This window comes from Arachis ipaensis, chromosome B3 (assembly GCF_059453495.1).
Source record: "Arachis ipaensis isolate K30076 ecotype BB chromosome B3, ASM5945349v1, whole genome shotgun sequence".
NCBI lineage: Eukaryota > Viridiplantae > Streptophyta > Magnoliopsida > Fabales > Fabaceae > Arachis > Arachis ipaensis.
Window position 1 is genome coordinate 109,559,017 of NC_142438.1, and position 14,901 is coordinate 109,573,917.

Below are 14,901 nucleotides of genomic sequence, written 5' to 3' on the forward strand. Positions count from 1 at the left end.
TCAAGAACCTTCAATAACAATATCATATTTTTAGTTCTTAAACTCATCAACACACTCAGAAAAAAAAAGAGTTTTTAACAACTTAATACATTTTTTCATTTGCATGGAGAGATGACAAAGTATATCGACATTCATGTCTTTATATATGCAAAGTATGATGAAGAAAGGTTATTATTGGCTATGAACAACTAAGCATGAGTTGTAATTGAGGTGGTAAAACTAATAGAAAGTTCAACTTGCTACACATTAGTTATTTTCATAAGCTTGACGACTTATGAGTATAATATATATCTAGCCACTATTGTTGTCTATCTTTGAGTTGCTTTTAGCATGTAGTTGATGAGCGGATATTTTATACGCTTTTTGGGGTTAATTTCATATAGATTTTAGTATGTTTTAGTTGGTTTTTAGTTTATTTTCATTAGTTTCTAGGCAAAATCCACATTTTTGGACTTTACTATGAGTTTGTGTGTTTTTCTGTAATTTCAGGTATTTTCTGGCTGAAATTGAGGGAGCTGAGCAAAAGTCTGATTCAGGCTGAAAAAGGACTGCTGATGCTGTTGGATTCTGACCTCCCTGCACTCAAAATAGATTTTCTGGAGCTACAGGACTCCAAATGGCGTGCTTCCAATTGTGTTGGAAAGTAGACATCCAGGGTTTTCCAGCAATATATAATAGTCCATACTTTGCTCAAGGATAAATGACGTAAACTGGCGTTCAACGCCAACTCTCTGCCCAATTCTGGCGTCCAGCGCCAGAAACAAGTTGCAAGTTGGAGTTCAGCGCCAGAAAAAGATCCAAAGCTGGCGTTGAACGCCCAAAACAGCCCCAGGCACGTGAGAAGCTTTATTCTCAGCCCCAGCACACACCAAGTGGGCCCCAGAAGTGGATTTCTGCACTATCTGTTATAGTTTACTCATTTTCTGTAAACCTAGGTTACTAGTTTAGTATTTAAACAACTTTTAGAGATTTATTTTGTATCTCATGACATTTTAGATCTGAACGTTGTACTCTTTGACGGCATGAGTCTCTAAACTCCATTGTTGGGGGTGAGGAGCTCTGCTGTGTCTCGATGAATTAATGCAAGTATTTCTGTTTTCCATTCAAACATGCGTGTTCCTACCTAAGATATCCATTCGCGCCTAACTATGGAGAAGGTGATGATCAGTGACACTCATCACCTTCCTCAATCCATGAACGTGTGTCTGACAATCACCTCCGTTCTACATCAGATTGAATGAATATCTCTTAGATTCCTTAATCAGAATCTCCGTGGTATAAGCTAGATTGATGGCGGCATTCATGAGAATCCGGAAAGTCTAAACCTTGTCTGTGGTATTCCGAGTAGGATTCTGGGATTGGATGGCTGTGACGAACTTCAAACTCGCGAGTCCTGGGCGTAGTGACAGACGCAAAAGGATAGTAAATCCTATTCCGGTACGACTGAGAACCTGCAGATGATTAGCCGTGCGGTGACAGCGCACCTGGACCCTTTTCACTGGAAGGATGGATGGTAGCCATTGACAACGGTGATCCACCTACACACAGCTTGCCATAGGAGGACGTGCGTGCATGAATCAGAAGACAGAGGAAAGCAGAGATTCTGAAGACAAAGCATCTCCAAAACTCCAACATATTCTCCATTACTGCATAACAAGTAACCTTTAATCCATGCTCTCTTGTTTATTCGCAATTCAACTGATAAATATAATTGACTTCCTGACTAAGAATCGCAAGATAACCATAGATTGCTTCAAACCAACAATCTCTGTGGGATTCGACCCTTACTCACGTAAGGTATTACTTGGACGACCCAGTGCACTTGCTGGTTAGTGGTACGAGTGTGAAAAGTGTGATTCACAATTCGTGCACCAGTAGTCAAACTTTACAAATTTTTTTTACTACTATTCTAAGCACTTCTAGCATGTTGTAATCAACTTGTAGCATTTTTGAATCTTCTACGATTTTGAAAAAAATATCATATGAGTTGTCATTTGATCATCATTATCCAAGTTGTGTTTTGACTTTCAAACTTAGCAACTAGGATGTTTCTTGGTTCTTCTAGTATAATGGTGATTATGAAAGTTGGTTTATATATTATTACCAACATTGTCTCCCCTTAAATCAAGTTTGTGAAATTGAAGATCAATATACTTGGATTTTTCATGGAATACTAGATATTTACAAAGTGTAATAGCCAACTTGTTATCCCAAAATATTGTTGTTCGAGTACTTTGCCTTTCGTTTAAATATTTAAAATTTTTTCAAGAATTCTTCTTAACCATACTGGTTGTGTAGCACAACTTACTGCTACTATATATTCTGCTTCTGCTATAGAGAAAACAACTATTGATTATTTTTTCGATGACTATGAAATTGCACCAGAACTAAAATGAAATACAAATACTGAAGTACTTTTTCTTATTTCTATATCTCCGGCCCAATCACTATCGGTGTAGCCAACAAGATTTACTTCATTAATATTTTCATAATAAATACCATCATCTAAAGTACCTTTGATATATAGAAGAATTCTTTTTACTACTTGCAAATGGTTGGTATAAAGCTCTTCCATAAATCTATTTAGTAATCCAAATTCAAACACAAAATCTGGTCTTTTTGCATTCAAGTACCTCAGACTTCCAATCAAACTCTTGTAATAAGTGAAATTTACTGCTCTTCCTTTATCTTCTCTCAGCAACTTAAACTTCTCTTTGACTAGAGTAGGAACTGGTTTTTGAATGCTCCATCTGAAATTTTTTCAAAGTATCATTTGCATATTTTTTTTGTGAAATAAAAATTCTATCATCTTTCTAAATGACTTCGATGCTGAGAAAATAAGACATCAAGTCCATATCTGTCATTTCAAAGTGCTTTATCATAGCCTCTCTAAATTCTGTAATTATCTTCAAATTATTACCAGTAAATATCAAATCATCAACATAAATACACGATCAAGATACCTCTAGGTTCAATAAACTTGATGTAAAGAGCATGTTCAAATAGACATTTTCTAAAACCATTCTCAATGAAATAAGAATCAATCTTCTTATACCATGCTCTTGGTGTTTGATTTAACCAATACAATGCTTTTTTTAACCTGTAAACTTTATCTTCTTTTCCAGAAATTTCATATTCTGTAGGTTGCTCAACATATACTTCTGCTTCTAAAGTGTCATTTAAAAATGCTGACTTAATATCCATTTGATGTATCTTTCACTTATTTTGGGCCGAGAATGAAATAATCATACGAATAGCATCTAATCCAACAACAAGAGAAAATACTCCAAAGTAATCAATACCTGATTTTAGTTTGTATCTCTTAGCAACTAATCTTGCTTTGAAATGATCAACTTCACCATTTGGCTTAATTATATTTTGTCTTGTAAACTCATTTTACTCCAATTGGCTTTTTGTCTATAGGTAAATCTGTCAACTCCCATGTGTCATTCTTTTCAATGGCATGAATTTTCTCATCCATTATTGCTTTCTTCCAATTATTGTCTCTAGAGGTTTCTTTATAATTCATTGGCTCACAATCTGTAAAATGGAGCAAAATTGATTATTTTTTCATCGGATGTATCATTATCATTTCCAACTTCACAATATGGCAATTTAGCAGGTAGTCGCTGCTCACTTTGAAGTCTTCTAGATGAGTCTGGTTGTTCAACAATGTTTGGTTATCTTTCTTCTTCAACATAAGTATTTAGAATTATGGTCGGCTACTTTTCTATCTTTGCATTCCAATCCCACATGCCTTTCTCGTCAAATGTCACGATCTGCTAATGATCACCTTTTTTTTATTCTGCGTTATACAACTTGTATGTTTTGAGTCTGTGCTATAGTTGATAAAAAAAGATACACTTCTTGCCTTTGTCATATAGCTTCTTTGTTAATTGATTTGGTATATGGGCATACGTAATACACCTAAAGACTTTGAAATGATGAATGGAAGGTGTTTGCCACTCCAAGCTTCTTCAGGAGTTTTCTCATGAACACTTTTGTTAGATACTTATTTAAAATATAAACTGTTGTTGCGACTGCTTCCGCCCAAAATTCTTTAGGCAGTTATTTTAACTTGAGTATGCATCTGACCATATTCAGAATGGTTTTGTTCTTTTTTTTAGCAACTTTATTTTGTTGCGGAGTATATCTAGTTGTTAGTTGATGTTGAATTCCATGTTGCTTGAAGTAATCTACACATGCAAGATACTCAGTTCCTCTATCTTTTTCGAGAATTTTGATTTTACAGCCACTTTGTTTTTCGACAAACGCCTTGAATGTCTTGAATCATGTGCTTCTATTTTTTGCTTCAAAAAATATACCCATGTATATTTGCTAAAATCATTAATAAAAATGATCAAACATAAAAATATATGCTACCACTATTGCTTGAAATTTCTACAGAACAATGATTTAAATGTATAATTTCAAGTAATTTTCTAGCTCTCCATGACTTTTCTATAGGGAATGGATATCTATGCTTCTATCCCAGTTGACAAATCTCACAAACATAATTAAAAAAATAAATTTGTGGTAGACCCAAAACAAGTCTTTTTCTTGACATGTAATTTAGTCCAGAAAAATAAAAATATCCAAACTACATATACCACATCCAGCTATCATTAAGTATTACAGAACTCATGCAAAAGGGATTAACATGTTAAATTTTCAATGAAAATATTTTGTTTGAAGTCATACTTGCTTTATCTTTGAACTTTCCTTTGTTGTCAAATACAGTGCAATATCCACGATAGGTTATCATCTTATATCCCTTCTCAGATAACTGTTCCATACTTAGTAGGTTGTAGTCAAGTTCAAGAGCATAAAAACCATCAGAAATATAACTCAAAGAACCATCTTTCAACCTAGTTAGTATTCACACTCTTTCTTCAATAGGGACCTTTGTACTATTACCAAATTTCAATAATAATTTAACTGAATCATCTAGTGAAGAAAATAATTCATTTCTATCAAATATATGATTACTCCAGGCATTATCCAAGTACCATAAATTTTCATCTTCACCATATGAATTACTTGTAAAAAAAATTTGAATACCAAATTATCATCAGTATTTCGATACTGGTTTTCTGCAATGTTTGCTTGATTATTATTCATCCTTCTGAATCTGGAATCTGCTGCTTTCTATCAATGCTTTTCACAATAAAAGAAATTAAAATTGGTTCTTTCTTGATAAATATTTCTTCGACCTCTTTCTCGATTAATAGGCTTAAAATTCATTCCACCTCATCCTTGATTAGGTGATGTAAAATTATTAAAACTTCTTTAGTTATAATTGACAGGACCTTTTTCTCTAAAACTTCCTCTGCCTCTACTTTGATAATTGAAAACTACGATCTCATTCTTCTTGTGTACGGCTTGATTTTGCAACATTATTTAAATTCACTTGATATTTTAGGGCTTTTTCAATTGATTTTTCTGACTTCTCTAATATTCTACTGATGTGACTTTCTATGATTCCTTGCAACTCTGCAATCGTCATAGAATCCATATCATGGGACTCTAGTATTGTAGTTACCACATGGTCATACTTCATCGGCATAGTGCAAAGAATTTTCTCCACGACTTTGCTATCAGACATATCTTCTCCATAGACTCTCATCTTATTAACAAAATCTGTAACACGAGTAAAATATTGATTAATAGTTTTTGAGCTAGACATCTTGTACCTTTCATATTCTCTTTGTAAAGATGGTAGCTTTGCTTTCTAGGCTTTATCTACACCTTTGTGTGACAGCTTCAACGTGTTCCGTGCTTCTTTTGCACTTTTAGCATTTGTTATTTTGCCAAATATTGTATAATCTACACCTTGATAAATTTGAGACAGCGCCAATTGATCTCTCCTCTGTTGGGCAGCATTAGTTCCTTCTTGCAAACCTGGTTCAATAAAGTTCCACAGGTTCTGAGCCTTCAAATGGGTAGATATCAAAGTCTCCCAATAACTATAATCGAAATTCCCATCTAATTTAAGACTGGACCACATCATATTGAAAATGTTTGCTATATTGATTATTTGAACAAACAACTATCTGAAAATTTTTTCACACCTCACAAACTCTCAAACACATAGTGTTAAATTAACCAGCTCTAATACTAAATGTAAGTACAAACCCACAATTAAATTGGCCAGAAAATTACTCACTCACATCAATAACACTATCATATTTTTAGCTTTTAAACTCATCAACACACTCGCTAAAAATAATTTTTTGATAACTCAATATATTTTTTTATTCATTTGGAGAGATGATAAAGTACATGGATATTCATGCCTTAATATATGCAAAGTATGAGGACATACTTAATTGTTAAGAAAGGTTATTATTGACTATGAATAACTAAGCATGAGTTGTAAAAGAAGTGGTGAAACTTGTAGAAAGTTCAACTTACTACACCCTAGTTGTTTTGATAAGCTTGATAACTCACTAGTATAATATATATCTAGCCACTATTATTAACTATCTTTGACTTATCTTTAGCAGGTAATCAAACTTTACAATTTTTAGTTGACTACTATATTTTAAGTACTTCTAGCATGTTGTAACTAATTTATAGTATTTTTGAATCCTCTAAAATTTTTAAGAAAACATCATATGAATTGTCATTTGATCATTATTATCTAAATTGTGATTTAATTTTTAAATTTGACAACTAGAATGTTTCTTGATTCTTCTAGCATAATGATGATTATACACGTTAATTTATATGTTATTACCAACAATTTAAATTTTTTAAAATAAAAAAGTTAATAAAAAAAGTTAATTATTATTAATTTTATAATTTTTATAAAATATATTCTCAATATTAAATTTAAGAGCGATTATTTTCTCATTTTATTACCTTGTGACTTCAGAGGATCTTCATCCCTTTTATCTATCGGTGTGTCATGGACGTGCAACTGAGCAACCAACATTCAAAAGTTTTATATATACATCAAACCTTGATGTGTCTACTGTCTACCAAACATTGAAACGGCACCTAAATTGTTTTTTGTATAGGTTAATTGACTGATACAGAAACTAAGGAAAATGGATTGTCAATTTCGTACCAATAAGGTGACCTGTGATTGTGAGATTAAAAGAGGGATGGGGCTCCGCGCATGAGCATGACAGATAGTTGCTGATGGCTTCATAAATGGTAGAGCTTTTAAATTTAAACCAACTCCAAGATCTGTAATTCAAAGGGGCTCCACGTTCTCTGCATGACTTCAGACCTGCTGCATCCCTTTCAGGGTCCCCATTCTCTCTGGGGGCACTTTGTCTCAGCAATTTACGTAGACAAATCATTAATAAACAAATATGGACTGTTCACTTATTCTCTTCAAACGCTAGATACTCTCCAAGGGTATACATACTGTTCTCCTCAAATACATTATTATATGATCATGAAAATATCTTTATATTAAAATAATAATTAATTAAAAATTGTTAAATGAATGGATATATTTAAGGTGGTGTCACATGATCAACCTGCAACTGCAATGAGCAAATAAATACAAAATTACAAAGGCATCCTCTGTTCCTCTCTCCCACTCTTCAATCGTATTACATTAAAAAAAAAACACATTGTGCACTGGCTCTACCGACCATGGAAGTTTTCACCTTCCTCAAATACTGGCGAGGTGGTGGAGGAGCAGAAGGACGAGTACCACCACCTCCACCTCCTCCTCCTGCTGCCCCTGAAACCACCGACGAGGAGGAGGGGCCTTTCATAGACCTAGAGTTTACGCTACCCAACGAGTCTCAAGATCATTCTCACCATTCTCCACAAGTCCACTCATCAGACTCTGATGATGATGGCCACATCAGCTTCACGCTCTCCCCTTCAACTAATAACCACCACAACATGGAGCTCCACTTGGACCCTTCTTCTTCCTTTCTTAACTCCAACTCCGACTCCGACTCCAATCCCAACCCCCCTCTTCCTCCTCCTCCCTTCACTGCTTCCTTCCTCAAATCCGCCACCAAGTTCCGCGTCTTCATGTTGGGCCTCAAGAAGCCCAAGCCCAATCCCACACAACAGGGCAAGCTCTGTACGGTCAAGTTCAAGGTTGAAGAAGTCCCCATCCTGTCCTTTTTCACCAGAGACAACACCTCTAAACCAAGAGCTTCTTCCAACAACAAACACGAATCACACTCATTATCTTCTCCTCCTCCTCCTTCGTCTTGTTCTTCTTCTTCGGAAGAGAAGCGTTTAATGCACAAGTATTTGAGAATGGTGAAGCCTCTCTACATTAAGATCTCCAGGAATAGGTGCGCTGATGACAAGCTCAACGTGAATGCCTCGCCGCCGCCGCAGAACCAAGGGGAAGACGGTGGCTCCGATGAATCCGAGGGAAGCAAGCTTTTGGGGAAGAGCCGGTCCGCCTCTGCTGCGGTGTTGGTGTCGTCAAGGCGGCGTGATGATTCGCTGCTGCAGCAACACGATGGGATACAGAGCGCCATTTTGCACTGCAAGAGGTCCTTCAATGCCTCCAGAGGTCACAATCATTTCCTCCCTTTCTTCTATTTCTTTTTATTTCATCTATGTAATTTATTTTGATTTCATTTCCTCAAACAGAATGCGAGTCTTCTCAGCTACCACGTTCTGTGAGCAATCCATTGCATGACACTTGAGACATGATGCACAATTCTCAAGGACGTGATGATAATCAGTTTCAGTTATGTTTTCTAATGCGACGTCTGCATTATGTAAAAAGTCATATTTTATTTTATTTATTTAAGTTTAGAAGGGGAAAATTTGGAAGATAGATAAGTCCGCAGTGCCAGTGGAGTCCTAGTGGTGGCATGTGACAATGGCTATGTAAAGATCAATGCAAGCTCATTCCGCACCATTTAGCTCTTTGCCTCTTTAATTTTCTCATTGTACCCTTTGTATCTTATGTAGTACTATAATGTAAAGGCTCTTCTTTCTCGCTAAAAGGTGAAACAAGAGTCACATCTTTTGAATCCTCATCCTTGTGTAGAAATTGATAACTTTATTCTTCTACTTGTCAGTAACTTTCATTAGTTATTTACCAATTTGCTTTTGTCTAAATAATCGTCTTTCTTTTTGCTTTTACAATGTTTGCCTCGAGAACGTAACATGCTCCAGTGCTGCTACTTCTTGATTAAAAGAATAACTGATAAATATATATACTACTATCAATGTATCAGTACTATAATAAGTTATAGACTATAGAGTTGATGAAGTTTGTTTTTATAATTTGTAGTGTCATAGTTACTTGAGGCCACGGAAAATGCGGTCAGAGAAGGGGGGGAAGATAGATAGGTGCATGCATGAGCAGTGAAAAGTAAGATATTCTTTTTGAGTGATTAAGACCGAAGAGAGCAAAAGTTATAGACTAAACAAAAATTAAGGAAGAAAACAAACACAAACAAAAACACACAATAAAACAAGTGATTCAGTGGTTGTGTGTGGGTACGGTGTTCTGTTCTCTCGGCTCCAATGTCTCAGAAGGTTACCAAGTGTTGGAATTGGCGATTTAATTTAATTTAATGTTGCTGATGGTACCTCATTTTTGTGTGTGATGTAGGAGATTCAATTGATCCTTTTGTGCCGCACTTTTGCCCCCCACTAAATGCTCTTTTCTTTTTGTTTCTTTTTTTACTCAAGATTCTCATTAAGTTAGAATTATAACACCAATTAAATACATATATCAAACTATACGCACTTGAAAAATAATACAATTGATAATCTGAAAATAATAGAAATAAGTACGTCAAATTTCTAATCTTTGAACTTAAAAGCTACTCTTAAAGTCTCTCTTTTATTTTTATTATTGTTTTTGGTTGTACAATAACTGAGGCCTTATGCCTCAAAATTCAGAAGATTATTGTCCCAAATAACTCGCACATTCAAATTCCATGAGGTTGAAAAAGGATCCAATACACCCAAACTATTGTATTATCCAAGAGTAGGTGCAATCGTAAATTCTACACATCTGACATCTCCAACGAGATTACATTTTTTCCCCTTTTTTTGGTGTAGAACTAGCTTAGATATTTAGATTGATAAAAACAACGCGTACAAAGTATGAACAAAGGTGGTGCATCACCTTTAATATAGTCCATCCCCACTCCATACTTTTCTAGTTTCATTGCTCCTAGCGTGGCCCAAAGTAGAGATATTTTTGTTGGGTTTAAGTTCCATTATTGTTTGCTTCTGCTAAGACAACCCGATAGTGTTTTTTCTTTTATGGCTTTTTTCTCCCATGACGTGTAACTTCACTAACTTGTAAGTTGTGACCTCAGTTTTGGATTTAGGAAAGGGCCCCCCGGGGTTGGGCGGGAATTCACAACAATGGGGATGAGATTAAGATAACTCCAAAAATAGTCACTTATCATTGCTGGGACGTGATTTTTCTCTCAACAAAGGAGAGCTTCTTCTCTCTAAGGAGAGCATTGTAGAACGTCTGGTTCTTTTCACTCAGGGACCGTGCAGCTTCGCCGTCTCTGTCCATACAAACATCCCACAAAAATAGACTTCAATCAACATGGTTTCACAAAATACATACACACACATAGAAACCATTTAGCATAGGAATGTCAGAGCACACCCAAACATACATCACCTATGCAAGAAATACAAGCAACGGCCGTGGATCAGCAAGGAGACATACTGGAAAACAACTATATGGCCGAGAATCTATAGAAGGAAGGGTCATTAACATCAACCAAATAGAAAATAGTGGTTTCGTTAGCCACCTTAGCATTTTTTGTTAACCAAAATAGAATTATAGAAGCATCTTTTATCAAATTTTAAAATTTTTTAAGAGTTATTTTATCATTTATGTCTTTTAGAATTGTTTTTGTAAGCAACAACATTTTTTAGATATCAATTTAGTAATTTACTTATAAGTTAAAATTTAAAAGAGTTTTATTTAATTTATTGAACTTAATTAAAGAGCGTTCTAAAAATATTAGTAAGAATGTATTAAATGTAGAGAGCCACTTAGATAAAGATGTCAAAAACGTCTTTTTATAAAAATATTTTTTAAAAATTAAAATTTAACATATATAATTAATTAAATTGTATTATTTTTATTAAAATTAGACTGGACAAATCAATTTAGCTAAAAAAATAATAAATTTAATTTTGAACGGGTATAAATTAATATTTTTTTTTATAAAAAATGACTACAATATCTCTATTATAAAAAATAACTAAAATACTCCTATATATATATATATATATATATATATATACTCTAAATCCTAACCCTATGACGACAGAGAAGAAAAAGACTAAAATTTAAGATTCTCAAAATTAATATATATAATAAGAGTATTTTAGTCATTTTCTATAATAAGTGTATTGTAGTCATTTTTTATAAAAAATAATATTAATTTAGACTGTTTCAAAATTTGATTCACTATTTTTCGATCAAATTAATTTGTTTGGCCTAATTTTAACAAAAATAACACGATTTAATCGATTATATATGTTAAATTTTAATTATAAAAAAAATATCTTAAAAAAAGACGTAAAATTAATATTTAATTTATATTTTATTTCAAAATTTTCTACTTCTTTAACAAGTGAGCTTAAAATATTTATTAAAAAATTTCATTATTTAATAATTAAAATTAGGTTTTTTTTAGTTACCTTTCTAGAATCTAAGTAAAAACTGATTATTACTATAGTATTTACACCAGTGCAATAATTAAGTTGATCTTTTCTCTCAAGTCGACCAACATATATGCAATTTTGAACAAAAAAAAGTATAACCATACAAAACAAAACACACCTCTCTCTCTCTCTCTCTCTTTTCCTTTTTAAATGTTGCTTTTGCTATACAGCCTATACTAGTACAAAACGTTCGCCACGCACTATGAAGTCGTTAACATTTTGTGGTGGTGGGAGGGGGGAGGAAAAAGAAAATTACAGTATCGAGTTGAAGAGATTGAATGCAGTACGATCTACAATCTAATATCGTTGAGGCAGTTGTCACCATGCAAGATATGGCCAGTGGTGACGTTGTATTCAACTGTGCAATTCAAAAGAACCACAACTTTTCTGTAGAACAAATTTAGAACCTTCACCTTCCCATCAATCCGAGCGTAACTGCTTATATTCACTGCCTGATCGTCCTCAACGTCGCTCCTCAGCCCCGGCGCATCCACCAGCTTCTGCGCCACCACTTGCATCGTCACGTTAAACCTCGTTGTCCTCTTCCCTTTCGTCTTCCCCGGCGGCATCGTTCCCTCGCCGATTCCCCTCCCCTCGTAATAAACCGTTGTGGTTGTGGTGCCGTACCTGAAGGCGAAGGAGTTTCGGTTTTTCACGGACAAGTCAGCGAGAAGCGTGACGTTACCAGAAGGAGAAGGAGAAGTGGCGTTTGCCTTTAGGTTTAGGGTTCCGTTGATGATTGTAACGCCGTTGAGCCTCACCTCTGGATCCGTGACGTTATAAACGGTGAAGCTAAGAACTATGAGTATGACTGCGACTATGCAGAAGAGGGCAGTGATGCAGCCGCAACAACAGAGGGCTCTCTTGATGCGACTGATTTGCTTTTCGGAAATGGCATGGTGGTTAGTGTTGAAGGGACTGGGAGGGGGACTGGGACTCGATGATATGAATGGAGCTAATGGTTTGAATTGATCCCTCCGCTGCTGGCTCTGGTTCTGATTCTGATAAGCCATATCAGTCTATGTTGTGTTGTGTTGTGTTGTGTTGTGTTGTGTATGGTGTTGTTTCTCTGTTTTATCATTAGATATATGGTCTATTATTTGATTAGTAATAGTCGTTTGCCACTGAAAAATAATGTTTTGAAGAGGATGATTCTAACGTATCTTGATAGCTCAGTGTTTTGACCTGCAACTTTAATAAGTGTGGAGGAATAATGGAGTCAGTCTTCTAGACGCGTTTTCGCGAATGGCACGGCATTATTTCTGACTGGGTCATGTGTTCCATAGTATATGCATTTTTTTTTTATATTTTTATATTTTTAAATTAAAGTGAATAATGAAAAGCAAATGAAAAATAAAAAATTATTTTTATACAAAAAAAATATGTATAAAAATAATACAAATATTATTTCTCTTATTTCAAATAAATTAAATTATTATCAATATATATAATAAATTAAGACATTTGGATATGGTAGATCTAAGGACTGTTGGCATAGCCATGTTCAATCACATTAAAAAAATGCAATATGATTTACGAGGAATATCATATTAATGGATGCATACAACTAATCAATTTCTCTTCAATTAAATATAGGGCAAGTTTAACGCTAGTATTAGATACATTTAGTTTAGCCGGTTCATCTGACTATTAATTATGTTCGATATGGAAAAAAAGTGACTTGTAGCATTCCATTTGAAAGTTATTGTGGGGACAGTGTATAAGGGAAGGAAGGAACAGAAGGAGTTGGCTTGATAAAACCATTACACTAATTAGGGGTGCACAAGATTCGGTCCGGCCCGAAGATCCGGACCGAACCTGATGACTTTGGAATTAATTTGGTCTGGCTTTGTTATGGTTCGATCAGACCTAAAGTTTCAATAAATGATTCTGATTATTTATTAAATCGAATTCGGGCCAAACTTTGGGTCACCCGACCCGTTAGATCTGTGTAGTTGTTTACTATTTAATATTTTGTTGTTATAGGTTGGTATAACACTATAAATTATTATTATTATGTTAATCTTGTGTTGGTTATTAACTTTGTTTTAATTGTCTTTTGAACTTTGAATGTTTAATGTGTAATTGATATAATTATTGTTATGAAACTTTAAATTATTATTATTAGATTCTAAATTATTATTATGCGAATGTTGCATTGTTATGGAATAATTATTTTTCAAAATTTAGAGATTCAAAAGATGTAGAATCTAATTTTTTGTGATGTCGTGATAAAGTTGATCAAGACCCGAATTTCACCCGGTTTAGACCCAGCTTAAGTGTAACCCGAAAGTAACACGATTTCATCGGGTCTAGAATCGGGTAAGAGTCTCATAAATAGACCCGATCATTATTTAGGGTCGAGTTCGGGTCACGACGAACCCGGCTTCACCCGACCCCATATGCACCCCTAACACTAATTCACATTAATTATTCTGCTCCCATTACTTTCCATATGAATGTTGCACAGAAGTTTAGTACACATCCATCGACACGGGAGCTTCTCAGATTTTTTTTTTTGAAATTTTCTTTCAATTCAAAACAGGCATAAACACTATTTTGGCCCGTCTTTATGTCCTCTTTGATTTTTTTTTTTGGGAATAAAACAAAAATTCCCTCTAGATCAGTGATGGACGGATCCAGAAAATTCTATCAGTGGAGCAAAATATATATATATATAATAATTTTTATAATTATACTATGATGTTATAAAATAGGAAGAATTTTACCTGTGTCAGTGTACTTTATTGGTATACTGGTGTATATTGAATCTATACCATCAAAATATTAATTTAAAAATATAAATGGATGTGATTTTTGATGTAACATGTGTTTATAATGGAAAGCATTGTGAGGTGTGTATCAAATTTTACGTTCTACGAGGTATGATTTATGGAAATTACATCCCGCTGCCTCTTGACACAAGCTTCCCTTGTTGGTGGCGTGGCTTGGTGGCTTGGTGGCTTGGTCGTTGATTTCTTGGATGGCTTACCTTATGTTTTCGATTTTTTTTTTGTCATGACCTTTTGTTTTGGTTTGGCTGATTTCTTTATTGAACGGTTAATAGACCTTTTTGGTACATGATTTTTCTTATATTAATTTAAGGATAATGAATAACTTTTTAAGTGCATCATTTTTGTATGATTTTTGGCTAGCATTATTTTATGAGATTATAACCTCTGAAACCATAATTGTTAAATTGACAGTCTTTTTTATTTTTTTTAGTTCATTATTTAGGCTGAGAAA

General features: G+C 34.3%; 2 protein-coding genes across 2 annotated transcripts; one reads left to right on the top strand and one right to left on the bottom strand.

Annotated features, from left to right (window-relative positions):
• Nucleotides 1–7,501: 7,501 nt before the first annotated feature.
• Nucleotides 7,502–9,060, top strand: LOC107634563 (putative membrane-associated kinase regulator 2). The gene is made up of 2 exons (XM_016338003.3): nt 7,502–8,503; nt 8,584–9,060. Exons 1-2 carry the CDS (start codon nt 7,612–7,614, stop codon nt 8,637–8,639), a joined length of 948 nt encoding a protein of 315 aa, XP_016193489.1. The 5' UTR covers nt 7,502–7,611; the 3' UTR covers nt 8,640–9,060.
• A 2,611-nt stretch (nt 9,061–11,671) lies between these two features.
• LOC107630744 (late embryogenesis abundant protein At1g64065) lies at nt 11,672–12,815 on the bottom strand. The gene has a single exon (XM_016333964.3). The coding sequence runs from the start codon at nt 12,666–12,668 to the stop codon at nt 11,946–11,948; it is 723 nt and encodes a 240-aa protein (XP_016189450.1). The 5' UTR covers nt 12,669–12,815; the 3' UTR covers nt 11,672–11,945.
• Between the last annotated feature and the right edge of the window lie 2,086 nt (nt 12,816–14,901).